We start from the raw sequence: 21139 nt of genomic DNA on the forward strand, positions 1-21139 counted from the left end.
TTCCTGGGCCCTTAAATGAGTTGCACTCCACTCTCAGGAGATACAATAGGAATGTCTTTGTCTGGGCACAGCAGATAGATTCACTCATTAGGAATCTTTGCAATATGCCTTACTGTTCCCAAAGCGACTGATTTGCCTCTATTTACTACAGAATTCATCAGAGCAGTTTGGTCAAAACTCTCAGAAACTCATACAATAACACCTACAATCAGTTCAGACTCAGCTGCAGAATTATTTTTGGCTTGTAAAGGAGAAAGAGCTAGATTACCAGTCCCTTCGTCCACAGTGACAGCATCTGATAGGCTCCAACAAGACTATCAAATCTATCCTGTTGGATAACCCCCAAATCTAAATTTTTTCAAGCAAACAAATTAGCAAGTTTTGTCTGTCTCTAAATTAGGAGGATTCAAATTTCATTGCACAAATCGTTTTCTATGGAAATAACTTGACCTATTTACGTCTCCATTTCTGAATCAGGTTTCTCTTTGGTTGTTGTGATTAAAAAGGAAGGATGGCAATTGTATCAAATTAAAACAAGTTAAACTGTGCACTTTCCCAATTAGGGCTTTTGTGAGACATCTTTCCTTAGGAAGACAGGCTCTTCCATCACTCCGAACTGCAAATACATTTAAAAAGCTTCATTCTCTGTCCTAACTTAAAATTACTTATCATGGTTGTGGTAGAGTTGCAAAATGTTGTCTGCTTCTGAGTACAGCCATGGTGCTTGAATCTACAACAGAACCACTGGTTTTGAAAGGCTGACAAACCCCGAGTGAAATTCCAAAACAACTATCAGCTTCTGAATAACCACATCTCTGAACTGAATTTGAACTGCTAATTAAATATTCTGTTTATTTCTATGCATCAGCTTTACTTCTCAGAACTACCTCTGGAGAAACAAATGAAGTTAAAGTTTTATTCTTAATTTATACAACTAAAATGTTAGTCGTAGTAACATTACATGCTTTTTTAGAAGCCAGAGGAGAAAATTGCCTTCTATTTAAATACACAGTGTTTTTGCATTGTCACAGTGCATTACATGGATTTGATGTTTAACATATAACTGTACTAATCTTCGTGGCAAACGTAATAACAAAAGAAAGTTGTTTGGAGATTTTTTTCTATTTTTATTTTAAAAAATAACTAAAACCTTTCCATTGAAGGACCACATGTAAAAACTATGGTTTCTCTCTACGGAGACCGAGGCTGCTTATTACCTACAGTATACTAGCTATGATGAACAGACCACCATAGTTGTGACAACTGATGTTGCTGCCTCCAGGGTAAAACAAAGGTTTACATATTACACAAGCAATTTAACTGTTTTCTAAACATATTGCCAAGACAGTGGGAGCTGGCAGCAAGCACTGTGTTTTAGGTTTTGGATACTTGGATTAGAACCGACTGCTGATTATAGACCTTTTTATTTGTCCCCTACGAATTACAAGCAACCTAGTAACCCAGCAAAGAATCCTTCACAGCACTTAAACTTGTCTTCATGGCTTCCCAAAGATTACGTACACAAATCACTCCACAAAAATGGTGCAAGAGACTTGTGCATAGATAACTACATAAGACAATTGTCTTGTTCTAACTTAAAGAGTTCCCCAAAGTGAAATGTTTTATAATCCTTTTTGTGCAGTAGTCAGGAAAGAAATAAAAGAGTTTGGGCAAAGATTATCCACAAGAAAGAAACTTTTTTTTGGGTTCCAGCTGCAACACAATAAAGAACATAATTAACTTCACAATTCTTTGTGTTTTTCATTTGACTGCAGGGAGGAGATGAAAGAGGACTGTTAAGCCTTGCATTCCATCCCAATTACAAGAAAAATGGAAAGCTGTATGTGTCTTATACCACCAACCAAGAACGGTGGGCTATTGGACCTCATGATCACATCCTTAGGGTGGTAGAATACACAGTATCCAGGTATCAGTAGAAGTCTAAAATTCACAAATTCTCTATTTACCAGCAACCTTCCTCATTTTAGTATACCCTGCTTCTAAACTGAACTACCAGATTTACAAAGCATATACTTGGGCGCTTGCAGAAAATTTATTGCTGATATTTATTTCAAACAGTAGTTTTGGAACCCCCGTCAGTATACTGATTTATTCATTTTAAGCCTCTTTCTTTTTATTTGTTCTGTCATTTTTAAATTATATTTATTTCCTACTTGTGTATGGGAAGCAAAATAATTTTTTGAGAATGCTGGAAAATTGCAATTTCTCAGAAATTATTGTTTGACATTTTTATGCCAAGTTACAACATCCTCATCTTAAAGTATGATTTGAATGACTCACATTTATTTTTAAAATGAAAGCCAATGATAGTGAGCTGTGAAAACTCTTTTCATATCTTTGCACTGCAGGAAAAATCCACAACAAGTTGATATAAGAACAGCAAGAGTGTTTTTAGAAGTAGCAGAACTACATCGAAAACATCTAGGAGGGCAACTTCTGTTTGGCCCCGACGGCTTCTTATACGTTTTCCTTGGAGATGGCATGATTACTCTCGACGATATGGAAGAAATGGATGGTTTAAGGTACAGAAGCTACCAATGGATAGACTTCGGAGTCACACTCAAAAATGACTAACAGTTGTCAGCAAAAATCCTATTCATGCTTTCTTAATTATACCACCTCACTATTTTCAGCACCTGAATTAAGCAGTTAATTTTCAGAACAATCTGGGTACTTAGAGGCACGTTGTAGGTGCTTGCTATCAAACCCTGTAAATATTGGAGTCCTCAATAACATATCTAATTCTATTTAAACATAAATCAGACATATTTTTCTCCAGACTATTATTCTACAAACAAATCAGCTTTATTGAGCACATGTTCCAACAGACACATACCAGAGTCAATAACAACACTGTATCACTTAGGAAAATGTCTAGAGAATTTATTTAGCAACAGTGCTTTGGTTCTGCTTACCCAGTTTTCTCTAACAGCTTTGACCCTGTGTCACTGTGCTATAGAATCACTTGGTTGAGTTGGCAGTTACTCTGCCATGAGCAGGGACATCTTCAACAAGATAAGGTTGCCCAAAGCCCCGTCCTATGTTAGAGCTGCAAAATGTTGGCACAAAGTGTGCTTTAATTTAGAGAAAGACTGCTCTTGAGTCTTCATAGACCTAAAAGGAGTTGCTCTACTCAAAGGCCTCTTTGGCTCCACGGAATAACAGGTATTCCTGACCTTTACAGAGAGGATATGCTTAACAAGAGAGCAATGCTTGTGCTTTATTTTAACTCAATATAGAACATGGGAGAGATTGAAACATGCTGTGATACAGAAAGTTGTTTTTGTTACTAAGTTGCTACTCAGCAAAGTGGTCAGAAGAGTTACACTGTAGCCATAACAGTGAGACATATTAACCAAAATGGGTCCTCGATGAGTTCTGCTATAGTTCCTAAGACTCACCCATGCTGTAAAACCAAACCAGATGTGATTATTAAGTAAAGTAGGTGGTTTCTTTTACTGGCTTGTTGAAGTATTACATGCAAAATACTTTTAAAAACCAATTATTTTATCCTCCAACTTTCTCAGTGATTTTACAGGTTCTGTGTTACGCCTCGATGTAAATACTGACCTGTGCAGTGTTCCTTATTCCATACCACGGAGCAACCCACATTTTAACAGCACAAACCAACCTCCTGAAATTTTTGCACATGGACTCCACAATCCAGGCCGGTAAGCATGTCACAATTACAAATGGAATTAACCCAGAGCAGGTACTGTTTTCAGCCAGAAACGTTGTATGTAATCTGCTAGAAAAATTTGCATAATAAAGGCAATCACGAGCTTTTTAACTGCAACTTCTCCATGTGCACATATATGTCACACTTGTAAACAAGTGTACATTGACAAAAGCAATGGAGAGAATGTACAGCTCTTGAAAGTCAAGACCGAAATGACAGAAACAAAGTACTGGCATGTTTTGGTTTTTTTTCTCCTCTATGTTTCCTTTTTCTATGAAACAAGAGAACTTAAAGCCGAGAGCTGGGAAAACATGGCTGGGATTGGAATCTGAGAAATTAGAACAGTAGAATCTTGACCGAGAAAGAAAAAGGCATGGAAAAAAAATTGAGAACATCTGGTGAAATCTAAACAACAACAAGGAGGAAAGCAACACTTTAACTAAACAACACATAATTCAGCAAATTAGGTGGGGGTAGTACTTAAGTGACATTTAAAGGCACCGTTTGATAAAAAACGAGAAATTCAAGTTGTTCAGATACGGAGTAAATTCTTGGACTTCTAAGCGGTCAAAAATTTCTCACCTAGCTTGGCTAAAGCAGTGTTCATCTCCAGTGACACTGAGCAGAGCACATTCCATCACTAGGTAAAAGTAGAGATTTGCTCCCCATGGTGCAGGGACGGGAAAGATATTATCTCTCGTGTACAGATCTGACGCACCTCTCAGATATTTTGGCTCACGAAACGCCCCTCACAGGAGTAGACGCAACAAAGAGTAATCCTTCAAAATGTGATGCTTCATGCTGTTGTTAGAGAATGACACATTAAGAGTCTGTATATCTCATGGATTTTCTTCTATTTTTTGTTTTAAGATGTGCTGTGGATCACCACCCTGCAGATGTAAACATCAATTTAACTATACTTTGCTCAGATTCAAACGGAAAGAACAGATCTTCTGCAAGAATCTTACAGATAATAAAGGGTAAAGACTATGGTAAGTTCCATCCAGGGTAAAGCTAACCAAAGTGGGAGGCTGCATCCAGGGTAAAGCTAATTGAAACAGGAGGCTCCTGTGACTATGGAATAATAAAAGGAAAGCAGAAAACAAAAGATTAAGGATGGTAAAGCCATAATAGGTAACTTACTGCATTGACTGCATTGCAGGTAACCTACAGAAGATGTAACTGAAGTACAAGAAGATTAAAGATGAAAGACAAAACAGTGACTACAAATAAGATTTGGGAAACATGCCAGCTGTCAGTCACTCAAAGATCTCATTGTAGTTGCAAATGACAGCTTATAAGGAAAAGATTTTGGAATATCACGAAGTGATGAAAATGTATATTAGTCATTCACAAATAACCTTGTAAGGTACAGAATGGAAACCTCATGTAATGTGCTTCCTATAATGGAAAAAATGAGAAAGACAACAACAGACTAAAACCAAACAGGGAAATGACTGAGCTCTGTGTTTAAATGTTACTAAAAATGAACAACTTACTTAGAGAAATGCACTATGGTACTACTTCATAATAAAAGATTAGTTCAGATTGCAATAGGATAAACACACTCAATTAGTAACTTAAAATTGTAGATTGTTTTATGTGCTCTCTGAATCAGTATGATTGCCTCGCACAACTTGAATGTTTAACTCTGATACCAAGATCATTTGCTAGGTCAGGTGAGCCAGAAGAGTTAATCTGAGGTATCATCTGTCTTGTTTAACCATTCAGCAGTTCCTAATTCGTGGTGGTAAAGGTGATAAATTTTAAGCGTGTATAAGCATCAAGAACCGACCTATTTCCTGGAACAGAACTTTTTCAAGTTTTATTCACCTCCCCAGTAAAACAGTTGTGCTGACTAGTATCATAGTCCCAATGCGTAATGCAATTGTTCCACTTCAGTTACTGCATGTATTTTCTGTGTGCATTTTATGAAAGCCAAACCAAAGAGCAGTATTTGGTAAACCACGGCTCCAATGGAATTTTGACTGCATCTTTATTGCAGAGTAAACTAAGCAATATTGTGTCTATCCACAACATCTTGCCTATTTTAATATGAGGCTGTGGGTCAACTGCTTAAATAAAAAATGCTCATCATCCTTTTGTCCAACACAGAATTTCAGCTCTTACTCTTGTAGAACAATCTAGGAAATTCCTTTTTCAAAGACCTGCAGAGAGCACTCCAACTAAAAACAAAGTTCCTCTGAAACAAAAAGTTCTGTCAGCTCTGCCTTAATTTAAAATTACACAGTTGGCATTTCAATTTGAGCCTACATTTACCTTAAGCAATATCTGAATGCATAGGCACATTTACATTGAAATGTTATCCAAGATATTACCTCATGTGACTAAATTGCAGCTTTGTAAAAAAAAAAAGAAAGAAAGAAAGAAAAAAGTGTAGGCACTACAACTATAATAGCAGCACAGAAAATTACCATAAAAAGCTACATCCAGCAATATTACTGTTTTATGGCACACAACACACATAACATATTCAAATGTGATTTGAAAGAGTTTCTTAAACCACTGAATGGCTTTGAAAACAAGTTCTGCTGAAAATCACTGGAATTTGTGCTCTTGGGTTCTGGTGAAGCATAAGCCCCCTTTTCAGTGAAGGGAGTTTAATTGTATTTCTGAAGTTCAAGAGATCTATTCTGTAGACTGTATGGACACATAAAAGTTAATAGCAGTAATCACATTAACTTAAATGGAAGTCTGACCTAATCCCGGTATAGTTTTATTCTCTTGGCCTGTGCACATGGAAGAAGGTAATTATAGTGTCTCCTACCTAAATTCCTCATTAACTGTTTCACAAACAGCTTTCGTTGCAATTTTCTGATCTTCCTAATGCTTCATTTCCAGCTATACATCTTGCATTTTCAGGATCATTTAAAGGGAATTAATTTCATTCTGAAAGTAATAGCCCTATTCATAAATGTGAATCAAAACATGAAACTGCATATGATCTAACACTATGGTAGTTCCTTTTTAGAAAGTGAGCCTTCACTTTTAGAATTCAAACCATTCAGCAGTGGAGCCCTGGTCGGTGGATTTGTCTATCGAGGTTGCCAGTCTGAAAGGCTCTATGGAAGTTACGTATTTGGAGACCGCAATGGGTAAGTTTCTTATAATTTCAGCCTTAAACATAATATATACACGAGGTATATTTTGTTGTGAGCTTCCTGTATGAAACAACAGCAAGACTTTTTATACTGTGTCACTTTGCCAAAGTAGCAGCGTGATGATGTAGATTAAATTCCAGATTCGGAATCAAGCAGCACGACATTCTAATGAAGGGTAACATAAGTAACATTTCTAATCCTTGCAATAATATACAGACAAAGAAACTAACTTCACACTTTACATTCATCCTTTACTTTATAGTGCAAGTAAATGTTAATCGTGGACTAGTTTGGCAAACTGATCTAACTGATAAGGCAAACTTTCTGGGTTTTATGGCAACATTGAGGGAGCAAAATGAATGCTTTTTAATTGCAAGAGTACAGTTTTCCCATGCCAAATAGGTCAGCATTCACAAATGATTAGATACAGTGCAGCAAAACCTCATCTTGTGATGTTTGAATGACAGGAAGGGAAATGCTACGCTTTTTAGGCATCTGAAAAATAACAGGCAGGAAATAAGATGATGAATTATATAGATCTACCTAAGGAGCTACTTCCTGCACGTGCTTACTTATTTATCTGGACAGTGAAAATTCAATACTCAGAACATAATATAACAATTTGCCTTTTGTGTTTTTGAATACAGAAATTTTTTAACGCTGCAACAGAATCCTGCAACTAAACAGTGGCAAGAGAAACCCCTCTGTCTTGGCAACAGCGGATCATGTAGAGGTTTCTTTTCAGGCCCTGTCTTGGGATTTGGTGAAGATGAACTAGGTAAATAGGAAAAAAAGAAAGGTTTTTAAATTGTAAGTCCTGTAAGTATGCTAGCTAAACCATTTGAAACCATAGTAAACGTTCCAAAAGAAGAAATCTGAAGGCTGGCTTCCCTTTGCCAAAGCTGTCTACACTGCTGTTTCATCCACACCTTACCAGCTGTGTAAGAAGAGCTGTTAAGAGAAAGGGTCAAAGGTTCTTATTTTCTCTCACATTCTGTGAACTCTGTCACTCTCTCTGACACAAGTCATATGCTTGTTTTTATTTCCAGTGTTACAGATGGGCAGAGGAGATCTGCATGAGCAGATGGATCCTCATTTTTAATACATAAGTCCCCCGTCATATATTTTTTACCAATTACTACAATATGAAAAAAATATGTAATTATTTAAATTTTCAGATAGCAATGATTCTGTAGTGAATTTCAGCTAGAAGTGTTTTCTCCAAAATATCTTTAACCTCATTGTGTATATGTAGCTAGATCACAAGTGTTTGACATCTCAAGAAATGAAAACTAATTAATGTATTGATTTCTTTAACAGGCGAGATTTACATATTATCAAACAGTAAAAGTATGACACAGACTCACAATGGAAAACTCTACAAGATCATTGATCCAAAAAGGTGAGCACTGCACTGCACTAGTCCCTAAGATTATTCTCCCCTTCAACAGTTTAAAAAACAAAATAAAAATGTACTTCTTTCCGTGTAGCAGCACTGTACGATACTCACATTAAGTAAGAAGGAATATTTTTAGAGCAGAGGTTTCTTACAAGCAAATGTAACATGACCAGCAAGCAGGATAAATTCACCGAAATAATCGCTCTCATAGAAGGTGACTGTCAGAACAGTAGAAGTAGAAATGCCTCTGATTTTTACTCTTTAACATCATGTTAAGTGCTGACAACTTCCCCAATTAAGATTCACATTTTTTGGATATTTTCATAGAAGTTTAGACATATTTAAAATGGAACCATATGGATCAGCACAAGTAAAAGATGCTGCTGGTAGTTCTGAAGCCAAAGGACTTGTAGGTGCTACAAAGGTTATACAGTGCCTATGGAAGGCAGAATACTAGAATTCCTCCCAAGGCGACTGCTGCCTTGCCTGCCACTGCACTGTGACAGTTCACAAATAGAGCTGGCTCAAAAGGTTAGTACTGATTGACAATATCTGCTCTGTATCCTGGAAAGGTACTGCAGAGATAATTAGTTCAGTAATTTCACCAGCTACTAACCAGACAGTTCCAGTTTCACTTCCTCACAATTTCAGTTTTGCTACCAGATCTGAGGGACAAATTCAGTCTTTCCCAGACATCTCTGCTGTTGTCTAGAAGACGCTACAGACTGAGAAGAATATAGAGGGCCCAGTCCTCAGTGGCTGTATTCTGTTACTGCTTACTAGTTTCCAAGTTCCTTCTATGTCCCTACATTCACCCATATCTCACTGGAAAGGCTTGGAGCACAAAAGAGAATCCAATTAAAGAAAACTTACATCCCTGGACGATGTGACAAAAACACACTCAAGTCACCAGCATTCGTTTCATCTGCTGTTTCCAATAGGCTCATGAATCCCACCCAAATTATTTATAAGATTCAAAATTAATATAATTGGTACAGTTACTTAGTCTAATTTGCCAGCTATAAAAACTAGAATACACGAAAATTACCAAATCAGAGTTTCTTGGGATGTGATTACTTTCAAGTACTTTGCAAAGCAGCTACAGCAACAAGAATGCCAGGGAATCAGGAAAGATTGCAAAAAGCTAGTCCCCTATGCAGCACCAGCAGCAATAAGAGAAGGTGACAAGCACTTACTCTGACTGGTGAAAAACCATTTCCTTAGTGATGGATCTTGCTGCTCCGTGACGCCAAGTCCACGGCAGGAAAAGCCACATCCATTCTGCAAAGCATCAAAAATTAACACACAAAATGAAAGGGCCAACAGAAATGAAGTCTGTCATACTGATTACTTTTAACTCATCATCCCCACAAGAACAACCTAGATTATTATCCATTTATCAGTTCATCACCTACTTCAGCACATTTACCCTTGAGCATCACCTACAGGCAGACATCCATTTTTTATTTTGATGTTGACTGTATGAGAGATTCATTTATTTTTTTGCTGGAATTTAAACTCAAAAAACTGTTATTAAGACAACACATAAAATTGATAAGAGATTCATGACACTGGGCACACAATGTACTTACTACTTGAGTTTCACTGCTTTTTAATTATGCTACCCAAATCCATGGCACTAGTTTGGAAGCAGATGTTACTGCAGTCTGTCAGTCAAGGCTATTATGGATGTTTTATTTATGCTTTCTGGTATTAAAAATATTTTTTTAGAACAAAACTTGCTATTCTTATTGGATTGTTTAGATTGATGGTGTATGGTTTTAAGTGAATTTTACACCCTAAATCCACTATTAGTATCTAATTACATGGGGCTGCCTTGTTTGACCTCGGCTTTTTGTTCTCGTTACCTCTTCCAGTAGGGTGGTCTTCAGCTGACATACCTGAAAGGCCAGACCTCCCATTGCTGCACTCACGTTTGGCTGTTTTCACGTATGGAAAACGGTCAAGACTGTGTTTGGTTACTGGTGAAAGTAACCAGAAAACTATAAAATACTTTTGTAAATTGGCATGCGTTTGAGATTAAACAGACTATGGCAAGGGGATGTAGAGTTTGGTAACGCTTTTTAGAGACATGGACAGTTTTCATTCAAGCAAAGTTTTGAGTTTGGCTGGGTTTTTCTCATTTCATTCCTACTGCTGGTTTTTAAGTGAAAGATGGTCAATTTCTTTCACTCAAGAGCACTGCAGGTCTATTTACCGCATCACACAAATTTCATAATACACTTCTCAACAATTTAGAAATTCCACGGCTTTGGCAAATGCTTATGTAAAGCCCTATTAATTAATATTAATACATTAATTGTCAACCACAGGTAATATTTTTTGCATACTGCCATTTTGCTGTTCTATTTAATGCCTTACTCAAGATACATACCATACAAATACATCAAATAGAAGTGCACAGTCTAGCACAGTGAGCTTTCTAAGACACAAAAGTACTACACGTAGGCTATCAGCTGTAGAGTTACTGAGGTACTGACTTGTCACATCTTAGAAATTCATTGCTTAGAAATGCATAACAAAGCTCTGTGAGGGGTGGCCCCTGGCAGATTAATCTATTTGCAGATAGTGCCTTCCATGTGTGGGGCACTACAGAAGAGTACAATTATCATTCCTTGCTGGAAATTAAAAACTTCATGCAAAAAAACAATCTTCTAGTGGTTGTAAATAAGCTACTACAAGCTTACAAAATTACCCTTTAATTCTAAATAATAGATGTTACAAAGAGATGCAGGATTTTGTTTCATTTTATCTTTATAGAAAACTGGTGCATAAAAAAAACTTCTCAAACATAACTGTGACCCTGACTTCCCGGTCTCAAAGGGCTCAAGAAAGAAATCTATGATTCGGATGTCACTAGCAGTAGAAAGCTTTCAAAAGAAGTGAAGTTTTCAAACCATCAGAAGAGCAGAGGATGAGAGTACTCCAAGGAGCTCTTTGCATGAATCTTCAGTTATGAGCAGTGAGAAGGTCCAACCCTAAAACCTTTCAGATGTAACAAAAATGAGGGGCTACACGGAGGTGATATGTGAAAATGAATAAATATGATAAACACGGAGAACGAGAATACCTCCATCAAAGTAGTTTGAAACACAGAATACAGGGTACCACAGGAAACTTCTCTTTACTTCAGGTCAATAACTACACAGCCTCCTGTGAAAAACACAGAACTAAATAATCCCTCTCTCCATAACAGTGTTACTGAAATGACACACTGATACTTGGGAGCTCTAAGACAATGTAGCGATAAATCAGAAACTGAGAAAATTACAACCTGAATTTAAAAATCAAACATATGAGGTGCTGCAAAACATATAAATACCACATATCAGCACAACTGAATAGAATGAAGAGTACAGGTAATACCTCATATAGCTTTCCAATTAGAGGGGATAAGGGAAGCCTTAAGAATGACAAACACATAAAAGAAGATAAATTGGTTAAATTACTGATTTTTTAGTTTCGCAAGTTAAAAACACAGCCATTCATTGATGATTATTAAAAAAAATTTAAAAAGGAACATTATGAGAAGTGAGATACTTTCCAAGGCTAGGAACAAATGAGAAAGCAGAGGGAGAAAGAGCAACGGCACATAATTCTCAGATAAAGGACAGTGATAGTCAGACGTTCTAAAAGATCAGTGCAAATTAAAAGCATTCTATAAATTCTCTTTGTGACCAAAAAAAGAAAAACTTCCTAGCCTTATGCTTCTTACAGTTTTTCTGTCTGCCTATTTCTACAAGTACATTCTAACAGTAATCACTAGAACTTTCATAGACAAAATAATTACATAAATGATGATACAGAAAATGCTTTAGCCCAAATATTCAAGTCAGTCAATAACACAGAAAATGGGAGACAAACCTGTTAGAAATGAGAATATAATCCTTTCGTATCATAAGAGGAGAAAAACAGATGCATGTGGCATTAAAAAAATGCATATTTTAATAGGAAATATCCGTTGATAAGTTTGTATCAGCTACAACATAAACATTACTACAGCTGTTCTATGAAAACCATACGGTGGGGGGCGGGGGGGGGGGGGGGGGAAACAAGAAGAAAGAAAGAAAACAAACTGTGTAAGATGGTAGCACAGTCAGAGTGTGTCTTTGTGAGTCTTCTTTTAGAACACTTAAGATTGCTTTTAATAGGTAAAAGCAAATACTACATAAAATAGTAAAGGTTCAGAGAAGACAGGAGAAAAGCACAGGGAAAGGTGACAAGGAATGCAAAAGAATTCCATTTAAAAGATGAGACTAAACACGTAGAAGTTTGAAGGATAGTCCCGCACTGCTGTTTCCCTCTGAAGTTATGTTTTCAACTGTCTATACCACAATATACCACAACTTCAAAGTTGATAAATAACAGTGTTGAACAGCGTGGCTCACGGGAGCTAGCAGATAATTGTTAGAAAGGAAGGTGGAGTTTAAGTAAGTGTCCTTGCACATGTAAGAAGAATTCCTCTTCCTCTCCATATGTTTAACACCTTAGAGATCTGGATCTCAATGTGTTTTCTATCAACAGCCAGAATAGCTGCTTTCCACTGGGCTGAAACTTGAACTTGATTCAAACCGTCTCATTCCTCTTTCATGCCCCTCCAGAGCGTGTAGTTCTATTCATCATCATTTCCAACACTGCCTTCTGAGATGTCCACTATCAAAGAGTCTTTTCAAACAGAATGATTTCAAACGTTACTGAACTATACCTAGGTTATATCTCATTTTGACGATGTTCAGCCCCTTGACAAGAATGTCAGTGATGTTATTTTTTACCATGAGACAAGAGTGTTTGATTGTAAGGTGTAAAAGCAGTATTCGTGAAAGCCACCTTGAAGACCTTAATTACTCTGAAAAAGGAAGCTCAGAAACATACAGCACTAGAATGATCTGCATCAACATAGTTCTGATGGGTCATGGTATATACACTTTGTATGGTGTATAAATAGGGGGAAGCTACTACCTCAGGCTGTCTGCAGAATGAGCAAATTTTGTTGGTGAATGCTCTCGCCAACCCAGGTGGGCCATATGATTTCTTTCTGTTCAGAAAGTTACTATCCCTTAAGTCATTTGAGGGAATGGAAAGCCAGAATTAATGTCTAATTATGTTTAGTTTAGCCGTAGCATGCAAAATTCTTATCTCATTTACCTACCCACATGCAGTTACTATTCCCATAAGAGACACTAAAGAGAAATTAGAGCTTTTTGCGAATACCAGCCTAGAGAGTTTCACTTTACAGAAGTACTTGACAAAACCTCCTTTGTAACCACGATGGAAAAACCTAAAGATTTTTTTCAATCACATCACAGCTCACTGACTGTAAAAGTTTTTGTTTTGGTTTGGGATTTTTTTTCATTTTTCTAAGTCTTTCTAGTGTTGGCTATTAAGGAGTTCTCACTTTTTATCACTTTATAAGGCAAAACCAGCTCCGTTTATCTTCTGCTTATTTTCTGGAGCCTGCAGGAAGCCTCTGCCATCCTAAAGAAAGTCATACATAATAGAGCAGCTTTAGCCCAGTAAGCCAGTCTTTCCCAATTCATCAGTCAAAGTGTTATGCAAGTGGCCCCCTAAATTGATAAATTCCCACAGTGCCTGTTGACCCAGCTGCCAAGTGCTCATGCAGCAGGTGTTGTTTTCATGACCACCCTGACAGTAATACAAACTGTTTAGCAGTTGCATTGACCTCTTAGCTATTAACATTGATACAGGCTTCACTGGGGACTAGTTCTCAAACATGACAGAATTTCTTAAGACTAGAGGTCATGAACAAGTATACCATATAAGAATAAATTTGATATGCTGCTGAGTTTAAATCTTAAAAGCTGCGAGTTTTTTCCACATTATTCCCATGTAGTAAATCTGGAGACAAGTAACGAGCTTTTGGCATCTCTCCCAGGACTAAAGGTATACTTTTTAATTTTAGAAACTGTACCTGAAGAGATGCCATATTTATTCTGTGACAAGTAGTAAATTACAATGAAGCAAAATTATTTTTTCTTGACATTTTCCCTTATAAAGGAAAAATATAAACTTTAGGATATCACTCTAATAGCCAATATCTTATGTGCAGCTAATTGAGGTAAAATTTTACGTTCACGTATTTTGCACCACAATCAGGATTTCCGTGGCCCTCTCATTTGCTAGAATTTGAACATCCAAGAGTTTTGGATTCCCACTTTGGTGGGAAAGGAGAGATTGTTAATACTGTGTCGAGGGCATGATGGAGGAACTATTTTCTGTTCAATGCCATTGTATTACTGATGAATTTGACCCTCCATTTGCATCCATTTACATATATCTATGTTACAGGCTAACACACATGCAACAACTAAATCACTGCACACTCAGTGGAGCAGTGAAAAGCTGTATGAAGGAAAGCGTGGAATTCTAAGCAATTATATGATGAGTTCTAATCTAATAAAGCTTGTCAGCCTTTTGTATGCTTCAAAGCTAACAACAGAGGTTACGTGCCTATGCCAGCTACAGTAACACAGTCAAAATTATTTTCCATATTTTCCAGTCAAGAATTCTCAGTTCACTGAGCATGTTAGTGAAGGGACCCAGCAAGGGCCCCAGCCTCCAGTACTTTTCCTCCATGTTCTATACACTTAGATTTGTTACAAAGTTTCATGAAAGCATGTTTTAACAAGCAAGATATACTGTACCATACTGTATATATGAACAGCTCTTTAAGATAACTAGAATTGTACAGACCATATAAATAGTCACTATCAGCTACATTTTTGGCTGACTTTTTGCACACCAAGTACTGCTCACTGGAAGAGTAATCAAGCTGTACCCTTTAGAGTTTTATAGATTGAGGGAGACAAGTAAAAAAATTCTCTCCAGCTCACAGTGTGGCTCCATCTATTCCCCTCCTTTTTCCATGTCAGGAGACACAGCGAAGCACTAGTTGTATAAACAAAACCTTACGCTGTCTAAGTGCTGGAAAGATCAAGTCCCAGCAGTCAGTTTCGAGACTTATGTTATCTTTGTAAGATTCAGTTCAAAACACTTACAATGAACCTGAAAATTTCCACCCCTTAAAGCCTTAAGAATGTAAAGTGTAAGTATTGTGGGGCAGAGACTTTCTCATGATATGTGTTTGTACCAGAATGGCATTCCAATCCTGAGAAAGAAGTGTGGCTTTTCCCATAGTACAAATAAGGAAAAACAGTAATTCTTCTCACACACAAAAAGGATTCTGCTGCAGCTGCATTTGTATTACTCTTCTCCTAAGGCACTCTGCCAACCAGAATTTTTTCCATCTTTGTTTCTGCTCCACCCCACCTTTAATAAATATTATCCAAGGCTGATGAGTGCAAGTTATTGATTGATGGTAGAATAAAAGGCAAAGCTATATTCACAAGCACCAAGAGCATTAGAAAGCTTTAAATTATAGAAGTGGCCAGTCATGCTGCGATTGATACAAAATGGCATTTGTGGATCCCTAATGAAATATGAATAAAATCACCTAAATATTCCAGCACTATCATAGGTAAATGTTTTGTATCTGTCATTAAAGTAAATAACCGTCTACACAAACAAAATATCATCTTGATGTAGGAGATCACTCTGTGCTGAAGAGATACCACTGGAGCTCTTTTCTAAGAGATACTCCAGGAACGTGAGGTTATTCTTCATGCTAAACACAATGCTGTACTTGTGACTGAACAAGAAAAAGAGAGGGCTTCATCTAAAATAGCTTGAAAGAAATGGGCTTTCAGACAGATGAAGAAAGAATGTTGCCTCCTATGCAGATGGCTGTACATATTTTTTTTTCTTGAGGCAGCAATTAGAAGACAGATATTTTTACTTAAAATCTGCTTAAGCATCCACAGAAAATCACATCATTTGTATTCCTCTTCTCAAAACAACGTTGGCTGTGAAGCTCACATATAATTTTTAAGTGCAGGAACTTCCCTAAGCAGATCATATGTAATGCATTCATCACTATGGAATTGGAATTTCTTACAGGTCAAAAAATAATGGATTATAATTAAAAGACAGCATGGAAATGCGTGAACGCAAAAGCTGAAGAGATTTTTGACGAGAGATGCTGTTTCAAAACCTTTCAGTAATACAGAAGTTTGAATCTGTTTCTCAAAGAAACTTTAGAAATCAGAAGTTGGTACTACACTGAATGATACATCTACTCATTCTTTTTGTTCTTAACATCATTGGGCAGACCAGTTCTGAATGGATGTTTAAATAATCATCTTAGCAATTAAGCCTGAGCAGAGAAAGTGCTAGGGTGAAACAAACCAGTGATCCTGTGCTCTGTTATTCTGCTTCAAAGAAAAATGTGAGAAGCTCTGCAATGTACCATTAAAAAGCTGCATGCCAAAATGGGTGAAAAAAAATCTAAGCCCAGTCAGCTAGTGAGGGAACTCTGTGACATTAGGTACGTGGGCTTACTTTTCCTATAAAATGTTACCCTACCTAGAATTACATTGAATGGCCCCATTCAGAAATATCTTATCAAAATCCTGCGAGACAAAGCTAACTATCCTGCTAACCTGGGCTTCACTGGTACCTTAGAAACCACGGGTTCAACTAGTTCATTTAATTTTATTTTTCCCTCAACATTTCGTCTGATCTTGAAATGGGAAGTAAACAAGAATTCCCAATCTTCCTCCTCCTTTTTTTTTTTTTTTTTTTTTCCTCGTGTTTTCTACACCTCCATCCCATCCATTTCTCTTACTCCAAAAACCGTCAAGATCTTTTTTCACACAGGTGTACCAGTCTAGGATTTTAATATTTGACAATGTAACAAGCGTGCAAGTAGATATTCCCACTGCCTGCACGTAATTCAATACTTACGTCAGTATGAGAAACAACACTGTTTTCTATTCAATTCCTACTATTGTGTACCTTTTTGTTTTGGCTTGGTTTTTTTTGGATTCTAGCTGGACATTTAGCCAACTTAAGATGCTAGAGATAATTCTTTGTTAAGGAATATTATGCTGTGCTTTTCTGAATGAAAAAAAGCTACCAGACATCCAAAACAAGGACTGACAGAAAAACTGTACTACATTAGACCTAACACCAAGAAGCTCAACAAAAAAACAGCATCAGAAAAATTTTAGGTCAGCTTAACTAGAATTGCTTTCATGCATACGCTTCAGACACTTACATGACCACAGAACGGTCACTGTGGGAAGGGCCCCCTGGGTCCATCCGATCCAACCCCAGCTCCAGCAGGGCCACCCAGCTGCCCGGGCAGCTTCTGAAGATCTCCCCACCCCTGGGCAATCTGTGCCAGTGCTCCATCACCTTAAGTAAAAAAAAAAATGTTTCCTGAGATCCAGATGTTTTAAGGTGCATCCAGACCACAAATTAAAGTCAAATCAAGTTTGTAGACAGAAGCAAAATTTTGTCTCTCAATGTATGCCGTAAAACTTGCTGTTCAGATTATTCTTTCCATTACCTGTATGCATTCCCTAAACAGAAGTGAATTCTCAAATAGGAGAAATCCACACAAAAGTTAAGAGCATCAGCAAAATTTGTTACTCTTTCTCTGCCCATTCTCAAAAATATCACATATTTTCTTATTTCAACATTTCCTAATGGCAAGAAAGGAAGATAAACTGTCCAGTATGCCTGAGAATAAGTAATTCCTTACTTTGACAGACCAAAGAGAAAAACGAAGGCTAGAAAAAATAAGGGCTTTTTCTCCTGGAGAATATCATCTTTCACTCAAGCCCACTGCTTCATTCACTTAATTTTGCCATGGAAGCAAGACAGATTTTCAGTTTTTTTACACAAATTTCCTGTGGGTCTGCCTATCTGAAGTCAGCTACTTGAGCACCATAAGAAATTTGCCGAGATCCCATTCATCTCCTGAGTCTGGAGATATACGCTGCTTGAGATAAGTTCTTTTCACCAAGTTCAGGCTTCAAGAAGTCTCAGGGACTATTATTTAATCTTGTAAAAGTCTTCTGAAGGCAGTTGTATGAAAGAATAATAAATCATACTGCATTTTTCTGTATTCTAACAGACCACCTTTATGTTCATTGGTGTTTTTGAGGAAAAAAAAAAAAAGCCATGCTCTTAGAACACAGATTTCTCCCACTGATAATCCTATAAAAGAATTACCCTACAATGAGAAATGAAGCTTGTATACTATTTTCACTGTCAAGATCTTTCTAACTATAGAAGAAAATGAATGTACCTCATAATGAAGTATTTAAGTTTCCAATTGAGAGCATTTGTATTAAATGAGATTTGAATTTTTATGATTGCATTAATATACTTTTGCTCCACACATTCTTACAGAATTCACTTTAAACAACTATAACAACACTGAGTGGAAATTCTGAATTTCTATATCATGTGCGAAAGCAGATTGTTAATTACATGTTTGGTTCATGTACTTTCTCACAGGCCTTTAGTTCCTGAAGAATGCAAAAGAACAGCTCAGTCGGCACAGATACTGACATCTGAATGCTCAAGGCACTGTCGGAACGGGCACTGCACTCCTACAGGAAAATGCTGCTGTAATCAAGGCTGGGAAGGAGAGTTCTGCAGAACTGGTTTGTACATAGATCCATAGCAATATCTGAGAAAAGCAATGATACGGCATAATTTGCTTTTAGTAGTTTGCTAAGAGAATTTTTCAACATCTGTCATTGACCATTAGTTCTAAGACAACATAAATGAGATACTGATCTCTTGAGGTGTCAGGGAAGAGTAAGTTTTAATGTCAGTGCAACAGTTAAAATACCTAATACAATGTGAACCACTACAGAATACAACTAAGAACATAAGCATGACAGATAACAGCATTCTTAGTTTTTTACCAATACTATAAAAATGACAGGAAATTCAGCCAATACATATTCAGTGTTTGGACATTCAACTCCCACCTTCAATTTTATCTTGTATATATCAAATAGGAGTAACCGGTCAGGAAAGACTGTAATATTAGGCCTGCAGGTCGCTATTGCATATTTTGCACTTAGTGAATTTCATACAACTAATTCGGTTTTAGAACATACTTAGTTTTCATTCCACACAATAAAACAACTCCAGTTTGTCAAAAAATTCTATGTACAAGTCATCGCAAAGCAGCTAAAAATCAGAAAATAACTGTAATCCATGACAAATAACTGCGGACCTGTCTTTTTGCTATAATTTTCCTTTGAAAAGTCACTTCAAAAAGAAACTGCATTCAAATTTGATATTGAGCATGCCACCAAGAGGGCAAGATGAATGAACAAGTGACACTGAGTACTGTGGTTGTACTATCGGTGTCCCACAGAGACTGTGGTTACTGCTGCTGAGCTACGTAACTCCAGCCTATACAGATTTTCCAGAAAAAGTGTGGGTACCAGAAGCTGCTATTAGCGAATCAGTACAGTCTTTCAACTTACATTTGCTCAGGGAACTTGATTACATGCCTATAAGCAGAGGTGAAACGAAAGACGAAAAGAATTGTAGGGTAGGACAAAGCAAGGATCACACAAAGGACTACAGTATACTTCAGGTTGGAAGGGCACTCAGAAGGACTCTGCTAGGGTCAGCATACAATTCTTGTAGACTGGAGCATACATTTCAGCAGCTTCAGAGGTTTTACTGATGAGCAAGAATGACTCTGTTTGGATTGAAAGATTTGGTACTTGCTAGTTTGGACATGGTTGGGTGCTATTGTGCCTCCACAACTTCAGGATTTCTTTGGCTTGCCCCTAAGAAATGGGATGATGCAGACCACCACTGTCTAAGTGGTATGTATTTCATATGTCTTGTTTTCAAATTATATCATGCTGAAGCCTCAAGTCTTTTGAGATTACTCTCCAATATGCGCCAAAATGAATGCAAGAATTGGTCATTTTCAAAAATCTGCCCCTTGAGTTTCTCAGTCTATCCTGGGTTATAGTCTCAGTCATATAAAAATACTGCCTACCGCTTATATTCTACAACTTTAACAAACACAGTTTCAAAGCATCTGATATTTCAACCTACTTTGTTTTAAATTTATGTGCTTTACCGTTACTAGACTAGAAAAGTAGTTCTTAATCTATATGTATTGTATCTTTCTGCTGTGTGATACTTGAAAGAAATAAGGAAATTGTTCTTTCTCTTTACTCACAGCGAAGTGCGACCCAGCGTGCCGACATGGAGGTGTCTGTGTAAGGCCTAATAAATGCTTATGTAAAAAAGGCTATCTGGGCCCCCAGTGTGAACAAGTGGATAGGAACATCCGAAGAGTTACAAGGGCAGGTATTCTCGATCAGATCCTAGACATGACATCCTACTTGCTGGATCTAACCAGCTATATTGTATAGTTTTGGGGACTGTTTGGAAACTACACTTTCAACGGGCATTTGTTTTGAATCCTATCATTTTTTAAAGACTGTTATCCTGCAACAAATACCAGTGATTTGATTTACTTTATTAATTTAAATATAATATTCAGAAATGTGCAGATAACTTCATTGTTTATGTGTTAATATCTGTGTACATCTTCTAGATGTACAGGTACCCAACACATATATGGGCAAGCAGTATCGCAAATACGGTTTTACAGCTAGTGGAATTTTTCTATATGTATTTCTTCATGAGAAATAGTTTACAAAGCAATTCCACTGCAAAACATTTTCATTTAAGGATTTTCCCAATGTCATAATGGATTCACTGACATCCCAGAAACCTTGCGTCTGCAACTGGCTAATCATTGCAGTAAGAGAGCAGTTTTGAACCATCACCATATAAACTGCTGGACTTAATGAAATCCAGTTGTAACAGTTTTTAAGGTGAAATGAACTACGTTATGAGACTATTTCATAACTGCTTTATGCATTCCTATCTAGGCAATTCATTGTAAGACTGTAATCTTCACCTTCATCAATGTAACTCTATTACAGACTGTTACGTATTTCCTTATCTAGCATAGATGCA

The 21139-nt window shown here is 37.0% G+C and overlaps 1 protein-coding gene across 1 annotated transcript in view; it reads left to right on the top strand.

Moving 5' to 3' along the window:
• Positions 1-20526, top strand: part of HHIP (hedgehog interacting protein) — a gene marked incomplete at both ends in the record, with an annotated part of 68877 nt that extends 48351 nt beyond the window's left edge. Inside the window, 9 exons of the mRNA XM_079534741.1 lie at positions 1776-1927; positions 2370-2543; positions 3549-3692; positions 4571-4692; positions 6693-6816; positions 7470-7600; positions 8143-8224; positions 18626-18774; positions 20333-20526. Of these exons, the coding sequence (XP_079390867.1) occupies positions 1776-1927; positions 2370-2543; positions 3549-3692; positions 4571-4692; positions 6693-6816; positions 7470-7600; positions 8143-8224; positions 18626-18774; positions 20333-20526 (1272 nt within the window). The remainder of the gene's footprint in view (positions 1-1775; positions 1928-2369; positions 2544-3548; positions 3693-4570; positions 4693-6692; positions 6817-7469; positions 7601-8142; positions 8225-18625; positions 18775-20332) is intronic.
• Between the last annotated feature and the right edge of the window lie 613 nt (positions 20527-21139).

This window comes from Tetrao urogallus (genome assembly GCF_951394365.1).
Source record: "Tetrao urogallus genome assembly, chromosome: 4".
NCBI classification, from domain to species: Eukaryota; Metazoa; Chordata; class Aves; order Galliformes; family Phasianidae; genus Tetrao; species Tetrao urogallus.